General features: G+C 30.7%; 2 protein-coding genes across 2 annotated transcripts in view; both read right to left on the bottom strand.

Moving 5' to 3' along the window:
* LOC140442183 (uncharacterized) overlaps positions 1-10,031 on the bottom strand; it is a 184,525-nt gene extending 174,494 nt beyond the window's left edge. Inside the window, exons 1-2 of the mRNA XM_072533260.1 lie at positions 7,955-10,031; positions 4,713-7,701 (exon numbers count right to left, since the gene is read on the bottom strand). Of these exons, the coding sequence (XP_072389361.1) occupies positions 4,713-7,701; positions 7,955-9,813 (4,848 nt within the window). The 5' untranslated portion in view covers positions 9,814-10,031. The remainder of the gene's footprint in view (positions 1-4,712; positions 7,702-7,954) is intronic.
* LOC140441310 (uncharacterized) lies at positions 9,861-12,068 on the bottom strand. Its single transcript, XM_072531954.1, has one exon. The coding sequence runs from the start codon at positions 11,964-11,966 to the stop codon at positions 10,041-10,043; it is 1,926 nt and encodes a 641-aa protein (XP_072388055.1). The 5' UTR covers positions 11,967-12,068; the 3' UTR covers positions 9,861-10,040.
* Positions 12,069-15,040: the final 2,972 nt, after the last annotated feature.

Here is a 15,040-nt window from a genome sequence, read left to right as displayed (position 1 = left end):
AAAATTAATAAAATTAAATAAAATTAAATAAAATTAAATAAATTTAAATACAATTAAATAAGAGTAAATAAAATTAAATAAAATTAAATAAAATTAAATAAAATTAAATAAAATTAAATAAAATTAAATAAAATTAAATAAAATTAAATAAAATTAAATAAAATTTAATAAAATTAAATAAAATTAAATAAAATTAAATAAAATTAAATAAAATTAAATAAAATTAAATAAAATTAAATAAAATTAAATAAAATTAAATAAAATTAAATAAAATTAAATAAAATTAAATAAAATTAAATAAAATTAAATAAAATTAAATAAAATTAAATAAAATTAAATAAAATTAAATAAAATTAAATAAAATTAAATAAAATTAAATAAAATTAAATAAAATTAAATAAAATTAAATAAAATTAAATAAAATTAAATAAAATTAAATAAAATTAAATAAAATTAAATAAAATTAAATAAAATTAAATAAAATTAAATAAAATTAAATAAAATTAAATAAAATTAAACAAAATTAAATAAAATTAAATAAAATTTTATAAACTTCCAATATAATTATAAAAAATTATAAAAAATTATAAAAAAATTATAAAAAATTATAAAAAGTCATAAAAGATTTAAAAAATTATAAAAAAATATAATAATAATAACACGCTATAAGAAGTATTTACTTCTGTTGGCACAATTTTTTTTGTATTTATTGCAATGATGCAGCAAAGGTAAGATAAATTAAAACATTTTTAACCAGTTATATCTTATAGGAAATTCAATTATCGCTTTTTCATTTCATGATGACTTATTAAATCCAAATTAAATCATTTTAAAGTAGTAAGCAAAGAAAATAGAAGAAAAAACGATGTTTTTGATTTTGATTCTTTTTAACTTTCTCGACATATCTGTTAAATTTGAGAGGGAGAAAAAGTCAGTCATTATTATTAAAGTTATTACACAACTATGTCTTCAAAAATGAGAATGTCACTTCTCACATCCACTTCAAAACAGGTCCGTCCTGTTCTGTGTATAATTTTCGAAAATTTGTAATTATTTTCTAATAAAATGCTGCAGTATTTTCCGACATGATGAGTATTAGTTATTGAGACATTTTTCATTGGAGTACATTTTTTTCTGGAATCGCTTCAGGATATACCTTGTATCAATAATCACGATATGCGATAGTCGCAATTGTGTTATCGTTTTTGCTTAATTTTTTATTTAACAAAATCTGAAAAAAATCGAGAATTTTTGCGCTCACATTTTTGCCTATGACTCAAGAGATATAGCTCGTACAAAAAAACTTATGGGAGGTAAAAGCTTCGTTTTTCAATTTTACATCATATTAACTCACTAAAAATTGAAAATTTATTGTTTACTGTATAAAAATAGCAATAATTGGGAAAAAAATGCAAAAAATGAGTTTCTCTTAAATTTTTTGGAAATCTTAGACATAAATTGTTTATACCTGTAAAAAAATTACAGAACAAAAACGATACCCCAGAACATCTGATTGAATTATGCAAACTAAACAACCTAAAAATCACCAACGGATTCTTCAGACATAAAAATATTCATAAATATACATGGACGCAAGACACGAAAGCTGAAATCGATAATAGACTACGTAATAGTCAAAAAAGATAGCACAATAAAGATAAAATATGTGAGAGTTAAAAGTGGAGCAGAATGTGGAACTGGCCATAAACTACTGACAGCAAAAATGGGCATTAATTGGAAACATAACAAGACCCCCTCTACAAAAGAACCGTTAAACACTATAAGAGAAAAACAATACAATATAGAACTATTCCAAGAACAATCAATAAGAGAACTATTCAAACAATGTCTAGACAAAAAATTAATAGAACTCAGATACGGCAACATCGAAGAAATATACGAGCATATAAAGAGTATAAAACAAGCAGCATTCGAAGCCCTTGGAAAGAAAGAACATATAACAAATAAACAGCACTATTAGGAAATAAATGAACCAACAAAAAGAATAATTAAAGAAAAAAAAAGCAACTTTACACAAAATGGCTGACTACAAACAACGATGAAGCTTATAAAAAATATAGAGAAAAAGATAAAATAGTGAAAAAACAAATAACACAACAAAATAATGAAGAATGGGAAAGAACCTGCTTAAATATTGAAACATACATAGGAGCTACAAGAACTTTGGAGTTATGGAAAGTACTGAGAGGATTGAAACAAAACTCAAAAGAAAAAATTAAATTGAGAAATATACAGGACAAAGAATGGACGGACTATTACAGGAAACTGTTAACAGAACAAAGATCGCAATTCATTGAAAAAGAAAACAGGCGAAGACGAAGCAGATCCCTACAAAAAGAAATAGAAATAACAGATAGGGAAATGAGAAAGGCCATAAAAGCAATCAAAAATAAAAAAGCACCGGGACCTAGAGGCATCTCTCCTAAGCTTATAAAGTATGACTCAAAAAAATAACACCGGATGGTAAAATAGATATTTCAGAAAGCCATAAATGGAGAACAGCTCCCAAAGAAATGGACGGAGGCATATATAACATCTATATTTAAGAAATGATATAGAAAACAATGCGAAAACTACAGAGGAATAAACGTAATATCATCAATAGGAAGATTATATGGGAAGATACTGTGAGAAAAGATAGAACAAGCGATAAAAGGCAAAATCATAAAGGATCAGGCAGGATCCACGGCAGAAAGATTATGCATAGACCACATATACACACTGGAACAACTGTTGAAAAGGAAAAAAGCAAAAAATAGATATATACTTTTGGCATTTGTGGACGTGAGAAATACGTATGACTCTGTACCAATGGCAGAACTATGGGAGGAAATGTACAAATTAGAAATACAGACGGAACTCATAGAAGCTACAAAAGCTCTGTATAAAGAAAATAGTGTCCATTTAAATGGAAACAAGAATCATAGGAGATTTCACCACAACAAAACGGCTCCTGCATGGTTGTTCCACATCTCCAACCCTATTCAAAATATGCTTAGAAACAGCCTTGTCTACATGGAAAGGAAAATGCGAAGGCATGGGAGTATCGGTACGAAGCGAATACTTATATACGTTAAGCTTTGCAGACGATCAAGTAGTGATTGCACAAGATCAAGAAGACCTCAATTACATTATGAAGAAACTACAAGAAGAATATACCAAGTCTGGCCTAGATATTAACCTCGCGAAAACAGAGTACCTATCTACAAGTGAAGAAGACATAGAAGATTGACGACAACGTAACAACCAAAGGAAAGGATAAATTCATATACTTGGTGTTTTAAATCACGAAAAAGGTAACAACAGAGGAAGAAATTACATAAAGATTAGGACAAACTAGAACAACAATCCGACAACCTAACTCTAACTAAAATATGGTGGGATAGACACCTAAAGATAAAGACAAAAACACAGATTTATAAAACATTAGTGCGAAGTATTACGACATATGGGGCTGAAAATTGGATTATAAACAAGAAAAACAGCAGTAAGATAGTAGCAACAGATATTAAATGCCTGCGAAGATGCTGAAGAGCAACAAGAATAGATAGGAGAAATAATGAAGAAATAAAGCAAAGAACATCAATAGAAACAGACATTCTAACTATATAGAACAAAACATACTAAAGTGGTATGGACATGTAAGAAGAACTAGCGACAGCAGATGGATAAAGGGAATAACCGAATGAAGCCCCATAGGAAGGAGGAAAAGGAGACGACCCCGAAGATCCTGGAGGAACGAAGTAGATGACGCCGTGAGTAAGAGAGGCCTAAAGGACGGTTGAGCGAGGTAGTGAATACTGTACTGAATATATATATATATATATATATATATATATATATATATATATATATATATATATATATATATATATTAGTCGTATTATAAAGTTTTTTCAGACGGAATATTAAGGCTGTATGTTATGTCCAATGTATGGAAAAAACTCATTTTCAATTTCTATCTATTTAAATATTATGTATAATTGAAAAAAAAACTTTTACCTCCCATAAGTTTTTTGCTTCCAAAAACAAAAATTCTCGACTTTTTTCAGATTTTGTTAAATAAAAAATTAAGCACAAGATTTCCGACTGGGGCATATCGTGATTATTCATACAAGGTATATCCTGAAGTGATTCCAGGAAAAAGAATAGACTCCTATGAAAAATATACAATCTAAAACAGATCCCGCTGGACTAAAAATCAAAATGGAATTGCTAAGAAATTAGTTGCAACGGCTGACCAGTGCCAAAAATTTGTCGATTTGTGCATCAGTACAGAAGTAAGTAAAACACATCAAAAAGCAAAATATTAGTCTATTAATAAAAACAAACTTGTGTCTTTAAGAAAGTGTGCACATGTATTTATAGGTAAAAAATGATTCACAAACTCACCTTTTGCGTTGACTCCAAAAATATTTGCAGTTAATGTGTGGGAAGTGGAAATATATTTTTGTTTATGTAGTATGTTGAAGTTTATGTGACGGATATACGATGTGTGTATTATGGATGAGACTGTTCTTTTAAATGAAGCACATAGGACACAGGAAGCACACCTTATACAAGAACGGACATAATTGTTTGTTTAGTTTATTATCAACTCGGCACAAAAATTTACAAATATATACAGTATTTTTAAATAAAACTGATCATGCATTTTTACGATTGTTAATGATTTTTTTTAGTCTCCTTACATTGCTCTTGGCTTGGAGGTACGTCGAAGAATCACTCTCTGGCACAGCACTAAGGTAGTTATCGATTCTTTTTTCGCGATTTTTATTTACATGAATAGCAGACATCATGTGCATAGGCTTAAAGTTAGTAACTCCGGTTTCATCTATAAGAACATAGGGCACTCTACCAGCTAGCACACCTCTAGAAGCGTCCTTGGGAATAACTGCTTGAAGCGTACCGCGTGATATTAATACAGGGAATTCCAAATTTGTTCTTTTTACTAAATAATCTTCAATAGCTAATAAGTTTTGTTTTTTCATAATTTGAAGAGGGATGCTTCTTGATGTTAAAAGCGGTGATGGATTAGAAATCAAAACTGCACTTTCCCTAACAAGTTGTCTAATTCTAGGATCGGATTTGGCACATTCCGGGTTCTTTTTAATTCTAGTTATAGCTGTTTTTAGAGAGTAGTCCCTTTCGGATAACTGTTTTATAAGAGTCATTCTCTTTAGCATATTAATACTATCTTCTAATACAAATTCTTGTGATGGATTAGATAAATCTTCAACTACGTCATCTCGGCCTAAAGCTTTAGCAAAACTAGAAGCTTCTTCTATAAGATCCACATATGAAGACTTTTTCTTTCCTTGTTCCAGATTAAAGTCCATAGAAGTTCTTATAGCACTAACAATAGATCTTTGTAGAACTCTAACAGCATCTTCTTCTGAGGCAACTTCCTTTACCAGATCTTCGAGGTTCTCAATTAAGAAAGTTACGATAACTGAATTAATTTTAAGTATTTTTGCAAAAGCTGTCTGCATTATGTTGTCTTGTCCCAAAACTTTTTCGATACTTTCTATAAGGTCAGGAATTGACATATGTTTATCGACAATCATAGCAAGTGTACAAATTTTTGTATCTTCAATTACTCTTATTAACTGCTTGAAAGCAGTATCACAAATTTCATCTCTATCAAATTGTGTTTTCATTAAATTGGTCATCTCTAAAATCAATTTAATATCATGTTTCATTGATTCAACTAAGATTTCTCCCATAGCATGAAGTGCGAGAACTTGGTCCTTAGGTCTGTTTTTAAAAACGTCGTTAGCAGCAACCAATGCAGATTTAAATAATATTTTTAGTTTATTCGAACAAGAGTGAAGTTTAATTTCGGCGTCGCTGGCATTTGTACTCAAGTAAGACAAGTCGATATTATCGGAGCGTACGCTATTTTTATCACGGAAAGTCGATGCTCTTCTAGTCATTGTTAAAAGTATGTCTACCAATCTATTAATAGTCTCCGGATCGTCGGATATTTTAGTAGCTATTTCCAGTGCATCTTTCTCGTTTACATACGATACTAAATTATTTTGGTTATCCATATGTTGGCGTCGTAAATCTTCGAGCTTTTTCTTAAGTTGTGCTTTTTTATCCTCTAAATTTGCAATAATGCCATCCATATTATCAAATAATTGCATTTTAAGTTCCTCCATTTCCAGTCGATGTTTTTCTTGTTTTATTCTTATAGCTTCCATATCTAGTTCTTCTATCTCCGAACTATTAAGTTCAACACTTGAAGCCCTTGTAGATTTGTCATCAGAATCGGAAGGGTCTGAAATTTCTTCCACGATTATTATCTCTAAAGGTTCTTCTTCGAAAATAACCGGTTCAGGTTTTTTCCTTCTTTTAACTTTTCTTTCACTTTCCGGTTGTGGAGGAGGTCGTTCTTCTGGTGTTGTAGCAAAAGTCAGTTGACCATCTGAAGTAATAGCTGCTTGTGACGGTAGAAACATAGGATCTTTTTGATTTTCTCCCATAATTAATCCACCTATAAGGGTAGGTTTGTTATCAACATTTGTAGTGATTCCTGGAACATATTCATCTCCGTATTCGTTATGTACAGTTTGACCTGGAACAAATACTTCGCCTTCTTCAGTAAGAACCATTTGACCGCTGACGAAACATTCTTTTCCGGAAGGAAGTGTTACTTTCACACCACTTACTCTTCGTCTTTTTTGATTTTCCTCTGAAGGAATATCTTCAATTTCAGCAAGTTCGGCGTTACCCATGCTTTTAATTAGGTCTGGAATTTCTGTAATAGTTGGTAGCTGGTTTAGTGCTTCTGGACCTCGATTTATAATAGTTTCTGTTACATTTTTTGTCGATTCCAAATCGTCGACTTCCATTTCTATGGGAATTTCCGTTGTAGGCTCAGAAATGTCATCAATAACTTTTTTAGCTTCATCCTCAAATTTGTTCCAGTCCAAATTTTTCATTGTTCGTTTCATCATTTCTTTGTAAGCTTTAGAATTTTCCCACTTTTGTTTCTTCCTTCGTTTTAATATTTTTTTGAGTTCTTCCTCCCATTTTTCTTCTCTAAGCTCTTTTTCTTCAAACATTCTAGCCAAACCCATCGTATATTTTCCATAATGATGTTGTTTTTCTTCGGCAGGTGTGGTGGCTCCTTCACCACAAATTAATTCATCAAAATTCCCTTCAAAGTATTGAATCTCTATGGGAATTTTCTTCTTATCTTTTAGTTTTATTAAAATTTTATCATTTTTTTGAGATACTAAAATATCTACAATATCACCATTTAAAATAGCATTTTCAAAATCTGATCCAAACACAATATTATATTTTTTATCATCTACTGTATAAGTAAAATATCCATTTTTTTCTTTACCTTCTAAAATTTTCAAAAGTATCTTATGATTCTCATTGTCAGGATCTAAATTAGGAGTCATATAAGTAAAATCACTAGACTTACTGTGAGATAGTTTTCCATATTGTTTCGATTTCCTTGGCCTTTTTTGTGAGTGATTCAACAAAACTGGAATATATCGCTGAATTTTCGCTCCAAGAAGCCATTTTCCAGTTATTCGCAAAGTTCGAAGAGCCTCCTTTGGATTCTGCGGCTTAAGTAGGGGCAAATAAAAATGTCTTTTAAAAATTTTACTGGCTCCAGTAATTTTGCAAAATGATAACACGTAATTAACCATTTTTTTAAAAAAAGTTTACACCAATTTTAACTGATTTTATTAAAATAAATGTGGACGTGTACAGCGGTATTTAATGAATGACGTGTTACAAATTGATGGCCGTCACTACACAATAAAATACAAAACAATTTTTCAAACAGAGTTTATCAAATTGAATTCGATTTCGATTCGGCTCGTTCGGCGTCAGATGCTACCATCACCGCGTCGTCGATTAGACTGAAGTGGCGTCGAGACGGACAGCGACGTCTAACTGCTTCGGCTAGAATCGCTTACCAAAGTCGTTACCATATGCATTTAAAACGTGCTGGTATTTCAACATTCTTGTCGCACTCTTTGCTTTTTCCAGGATATCCTTCGTTTTGGAATCGTCGAAGAACGTACCCTTCTTTATACTTAATTCCAACTCTTCTAATTTCTGACTCTTCTTGATAGGTTCTATCGGCACGTATTCTTTGGGTTTTTCAAACTTTAGATTCAAGAATTTTTTTCTCATATCTAAACGCAACTTGTCCACCTTGGATTCTTCTTTAAGAATTTTTTCTTCTAACCTGTCTTTCATTCTCTTTTTCTCTTCTTCTTCTCGTTTTCTCCTCTGTTCTTCCATTAGTTTGAGTGGGTCTTCCATAGGTTCTCTTATCTTTCTTACGATTTCCCTAGGAGGAGAATCAGGTTTCTTAAGATCAATAATTGGAGCTCGCTTCTTAACTCTCTCTTTAATGAGTGGCTCGGCTGGATCTTCAATAACACGTCTACGAATGACGATCTCCTCCTCGACTTTAGGTCTTGGCTTTGGTTTAGGTGGTGGAGGGGGGCTATCAGAGGGAAGACGTCGTCGTCTCGGTCGGTCCTCTTCGGTCGACTCGAATTTCAACTGTCCTTCTTCGGTTATAGTCGACTCACCTGGCAAGAACATCGGTGTAGATTCTTCTTCCCCCATCACAAGGCCGGCAATCAGGGTAGGCTCGAGGTTATCATTAATGGTTATACCTGGTGTATAATCTGAATTACCGTCTTCGCTAATAAGTGTTTGTCCGGGAACGAATACTTCGTTGTCGTCAGTTTTAACCATTTGGCCGACAACGAAACATTCTTTGTTGTTACTTGGAAGAGTTATCATTGCACCAGATACATTTGCTAATTCACACATGTCACCACTTTCTAAATTCCTAATAACTTCTGGGATCTCTTTCATTACTGGTAATTGAGATATTACTGCTTCACCGGCGGCCTTTAGTTTCTCGGCTACATTCGTTGTTTTATCCATGTCGTTCACTTCCATTGGAATATTTTCTTCTTCGACAACCTGTTCCTGTTCTTCAACAATTTGTTTTGTATCTTCCTCGAACTTATCCCAATCCATATCTTCAAGACATCCCGATAACATTTGCTTCCAGTCGGCGTTATCTTCACCTTTGTGCTTCTTCTTCCTTTTGTTTGCTAATCTCATCATTTCTAATTCCCAATCTTCAACACCAGATTCTTTAGCTTCAAAAAGTTTGGCTATGGACATAGTTTCTTTACCGTGATGATGTTCTTGCTCGACATATTCCTTAGTCCATCCGCTGCCACGATAAAGAGGAACATTGTCGTTGAAAGGTGCTAAGGGAAGAGTAATTTTAAGTTCGTTACCTAATTTAATAACAACTTTCTCACTGCGCTGAGCCATTACAATATCAACAATATCTTTATCCTTTAAAGCTTTTTCCATTTGTGAATCGATTACCAAGGTACAATTTTTATCGATCACTTCATAGAGATAGTGTTGTCCCTTTCCTTTTGGTTTTCTACGCAAAATATTTTGCAATATACCATGATTTTCCATATTTTCGTCAAGGAAGGGTATCACATAGCGTTCGTTTGCATGTCGTTTTATTCGTTTCTTAACCACTGGAACCCCTTTACCTCTTCTTCGTTTTTCTGCAATTTTTTCATCGTGTGGTTTAAGGACTGGGATATAATGCTCGATTCTATTTCCCAAAACATTTTGACCAGTAATAATTTTTCTTCTCAAAGCATCTTTTGGAGACAAGGGCTTCAGTAAAGGAAGGTAGTAGTTCCGTTGAAAAAGTTTGCTAGCTCTGGTAATTTTGCAAAGGGATATCTTCACATTAATAGGCATCTTGACCCCGTTCTAACTCAATTAAAGTCCGATAAATATTTTGTTAAACTAGTTAAGTACTACTCTGTCCACGCGCGTATCGAGCACAGCAGCGATAATGAACTAGATGTTTCGAATTCGGATGGATTTCTATAAATGCGGATGATGATTATATGTAATCGATGCTTGGCCCAATTAATTGTTCTTAAAATAGCACAATGGACTGATGTATTTGGCAGCTGCCACGACTAGATGACTGACTTCCATATGCGGTGGCGCATGATCCCCACCGTGTTAAAAATATTCCGATACTCAGGTGGTTCCAACCAATTGAACGGCGTACTTCTTTCTTTATTTAGATATTTTTTGTGATCGACGTCGAAGAATTTTCCCCTTTTGATGCTCTTTTCTAATTCTTTTAATTTTTCACTTTTTACCACGGGTTCTAAAGGCACATATTTTGGTTTTGGCGGTTTGTTAGCAGCCATTTCCCTCAGTTTCTTTCTAATTTCTAACCGTTTCTTATCTATGCTCACCTCTTCCTTAGCTTTCTTCTCATTGAAAACTTCGACACGTTCTTTTTGTTGTTGTAAAAGGTCCTTCTCCAGAATTGGCACAGTTAAATCGTACAAAACTTGCTCGGTAGGGGATTTTTTAATTGTCGGCGGCGGTGGCTCAGATGCTGGTATTGATACTGATAATTTTCTTGCGACTTTAGGACCTCTTTCACGGCGTTTAGGACCCATATTTTCTGTGAACTGTCGCTTCGGCCTCTCGTAAACGAACTCCTTCTTTTCGCGTTTAGGGGGCGGCCGAATCTCAATCTCCTCGTCTTCACTGTTTTGCTCCTCCTCTAATTCAACTTCCTCCACTTCAGGTAAAGGTGGGGAAGTGTCTATTTTGTAGTCGTCTTCGGTTTCAGTGAACTGAAGCTCGCCAGATTGTGTAATCGTAGATTCTCCTGGCAAGAACACAGCTTTATTTGGATCATCGCCCATCACCAAGCCCGGAATTAGCATAGGCTCGTTTTCAAGCATAACAGTAAATCCAGGGGTGTACTCTTCTACACCAGATTCACTTACAACTGTTTGTCCAGGAACAAAAAGGTCACCATCTTCAGATTTTACCATTTGACCCGGTATAAATCGTTCTTGTTTTGATGACTTTAATTCAAGTTTTAAGCCTGAAACATTTGCTATATCTGTCATTTCACCCTCATCTTTAATAATACTAATAATTTCAGGAATTTCGGGCATTGTTGGCAATAAATTAACGATCTCATCTCCGGCATTTTTTATTTTTTCTATAACATTTTTTGTTTTTTCCATGTCATCTACTTGCATGGAAATAGGTTGATCATCTATAGGATCGTGTTGTTCGTCCACCATTTGTTTAGCATCGTCTTCAAATTTATTCCAATCTATATTATCAGCTTGAGCTGCCATCATCGTTTTCCAATCAACAGTACCTTCTCCTTTGTGTTTCTTCTTTCGTTTAGATGCCATTCTCATCATTTCTAATTCCCATTCTTCCACTCCAGATTCTTTAGCTTCAAAAAGTTTTGCCACTGACATTGTTTCCTTACCGTGATGATGTGTATCTTCGATTTCTTTTTTAGTCCAGCCCTCGCCTCTATAAAAAGGAGCTTTTCCATCATATGATACAATTGGTAAACTTATTTTCGAACCGTCTTTTAAAACCACAGCAATTTTTTCACTTCTTTGAGCCATTATCACATCAATAATATCTTTGTCCCTAATTGCTCGTTCCATTTGATAACTTAAAACAAGCGTACAATTTTTATCCGGAACTTCATAAGTATAACACTGACCACGACCCTTAGGTTTCCTTGCTACCATGGACATAAGTCTCGAGTGACCCTCCATATCTTCGTCGAAGAACGGCATAACATATTTCTTGTTCGGCTTCTTTCTCTGGCGTTTTTTGCCTAAACCCCTTGGAGTGTATTTTCTCCTTTGTTGTCTTGTATGATATTCCTCCAAAACAGGCATATAATGTTCTATTCTGCTAAGAACATTTTTTCCCGTGATGATGTGACGCCGGAGGGCATCTTTAGGTGAAAGTGGTTTCAGAAGAGGTAGATAAAAATTTCGTTGGAAGAGTTTACTAGCTCTGGTGATTTTACATAACTGCAACATAACATTAAACGGCATTTTGCTTGATTTTATTCAAAAACTACACCGAAAATAGAGAATAATCAGAAGAGGTCAGTTCTATAGGATTTCGTCGCGGTTCGGTAAACAACTGAGCAAAAAATACACATTGACGTGGTGGGGTGTGCCTTGTACTTGAAATTATTTTTGTAGCTTATGCCAGTTGAATTAGCGAGGGAGTAGACGATTAAAATATTTATCGGCATCCATGAAATTTCTTATTAGTAAATAAAGATAAAAAGTTATTAAAGGACTATTTTCATGATAATTTTTTGAAATAATATAATTTCTGCCATACTGCATTAAAACATCTTAGAGATAACATCCTGTGTTGAGCATTTATTGGTCCCAATTGAACACAGACTGTTGATTCTCTTGATTGATTAGCAAACAAATTTCAAGTTTTTAGCTAAAAATATAATACATTCCTCTTACATTATTTTAGATATAAATAAGGTCCACAAGTTAACATTGAATCAATCCATTCTTGTGTAACAAACCTCTAAATGTCAAGTTTTAGCATGTGATTGTTTATTTAGGTGACGATTTATTGGTTGCTATTTTATTTGTGACACTAGATCTCATTGGAATAGTATTTGCAACACGTGGGGGACAAATATATCGATGTGCACAGGGTCGACTACAAAATCATTGAGATCTAATTAAAAGCTTTAGTCATCTAAGAATTTCCAATGTATGAGGTTGACAAATGATATAATAAAATCAATTTATATATATATATATATATATATATATATATATATATATATATAAATATATATATATATATATAGTTATATATATATATATATATATATATATATATATATATATATATATATATATATATATATATATATAGTTATATATATATATATATATATATATATATATATAGTTTATTAATTTTATTAAATCAATATATATTACATTATATATTTTTTTTTTAAATATTTTATTCTATTCTTCTTGTTCTGGTTAATTTATATTGAATTAATTTGTTTACCAAATTTACATATTATTTCTAATGTAGTGGTACCAATAAATAAATTAAACAACAAGAAGGATGAATGAAGGGCAATTCTTAAAAAAAAATTGTCGAAATTAAAAACTTTCAATGAGCAACAGATTATAAGCAGCTAAATCTAATAAAATGCACCATTCAATTACCGGTCGAAAATGTTTTATCCGATATAGTAAACAAAAATCCATATTACATAAAAGATGCTTGGAAATTGAATCAAATTAAAATATTAAAATTAAAATAGAAAAATCAAATATATTCATATGCCATACAACCACATAGACCAGAGAACTAGGATTTTGCCGTGACATTCGTTGATACAGGTACCTTACAACTGCTTTTTATAAGTTTGGTGATAATAATATGTAACAAACAAAATATGCAAAAGATTAAACGATGCTTTTTACTTATAAACAATGTAAGATTACTATTTGATTTTAAATACTAAAAATGAAAATCGGTAAATTATATGGAAAGTGACATAATTTTAGTGAAAAAGCATAGAAAATCCTTTAAAATGATTGGTATTTTTAGTTATTTTTGTTATTTCGTTGCTTGCAAAAAAAAAGTTATTTATTAGTTCATTATAAATGCTGATTATAACTTTTCTAAAAATGGACAAAAAAACTTTGATTTTGCTTGAGAATAAGGACAATATCACAAATATTCAGCTTTAAAAATTTCAAGAAATTTTTCTTGAGAGATTGAAGGAAAAGCATAGAAAAAGGCTTATTTTATCAAATTAAATCTTTATCAAAAGAACCATTTGAAAGATTAATAGTTCAAGTTTAGATAAAAATTAATTTAAAAATGGGGTACAAAGATAAAGGGTTTGAAAGCGAAGCTATTTTACAGTTTCAAAAACTGAATTCATAAATTCAAATTGAAAAGTCTAATCAACGAAAATTATTCTTGTTTAATTTGGGGTAACTCGTGTATTTGGCTAATTTGTGAATTTGTGATAATTTAACCGAGTAATTTGCTTAAACAATTTAAGATAAATATTTATTTGGCAAAATTTTACTTTTCTCTTATTATTATAAGCAGATAAGGTTGTGACATAATAAGCAACTTAAATATTTATGTATTATAGTTATTAATAATATCTTTTAACAATAAATTTTACAAAAATTTACTTTTTATTCGAAAATCAAATCTATACGTGTTAATTTTTCTTGAATTTTGCTTATTATTTTTAAAATTACTTTTTTACAATACAAATATATTTTACATAAATTAATTGTTATAAACTTTGTATAATTATAAATAAAAATTATGGAGGTAGTCTATACATATATAATTAACATAAGTATAACAATTGACATACTTAATTTTACTATTTTTATTTTTAATTATACATAGTTTATAACAATTAGTTAAAATTACTTTTTTTTGTAAAATTTATTTTTAAAAGATGTTAAGATAACTATAATATATATATATATATATATATATATATATATATATATATATTTAAGTTATCTATAATTTCGTAACCTCTTCTACTAATAATGATCAGAGACAAGTAAAATTTTCCAAAATAAATACATATTTGAAATTGTTTAAACAAATTACTCGGTTAAATAAACAATTCACAAATTAATTGAATTTTTATTATTAGCTAGGTATTGTTCTTTCTTAGACTTAGGACTTAAAGACTTTTATTTTTAATTTATGAATTAAGTTTCTCAAATAGTAAAATCGAGAAATAAAAAAAATCATTAAATAATTTCACCACAAAAAGTCCATAGTTACGAGCCTTAAGGTACTTAATACAGAATAAAGAGCATAATATTAAAAAATATTGAACTTACTGGTAAATTCAACATATATATATATATATATATATATATATATATATATATATATATATATATATATATATATATTTATATGTATATATATTTATATATATATATATATATATATATTATATATATATAACAATTGACATACTTAATTTTACTATTTTTATTTTTAATTATACATAGTTTATAACAATTAGTTAAAATTACTTTTTTTTGTAAAATTTATTTTTAAAAGATGTTAA

Source organism: Diabrotica undecimpunctata, chromosome 5 (assembly GCF_040954645.1).
Source record: "Diabrotica undecimpunctata isolate CICGRU chromosome 5, icDiaUnde3, whole genome shotgun sequence".
Lineage (NCBI taxonomy): Eukaryota > Metazoa > Arthropoda > Insecta > Coleoptera > Chrysomelidae > Diabrotica > Diabrotica undecimpunctata.
This window is presented reverse-complemented; position numbering and strand designations above follow the sequence as displayed.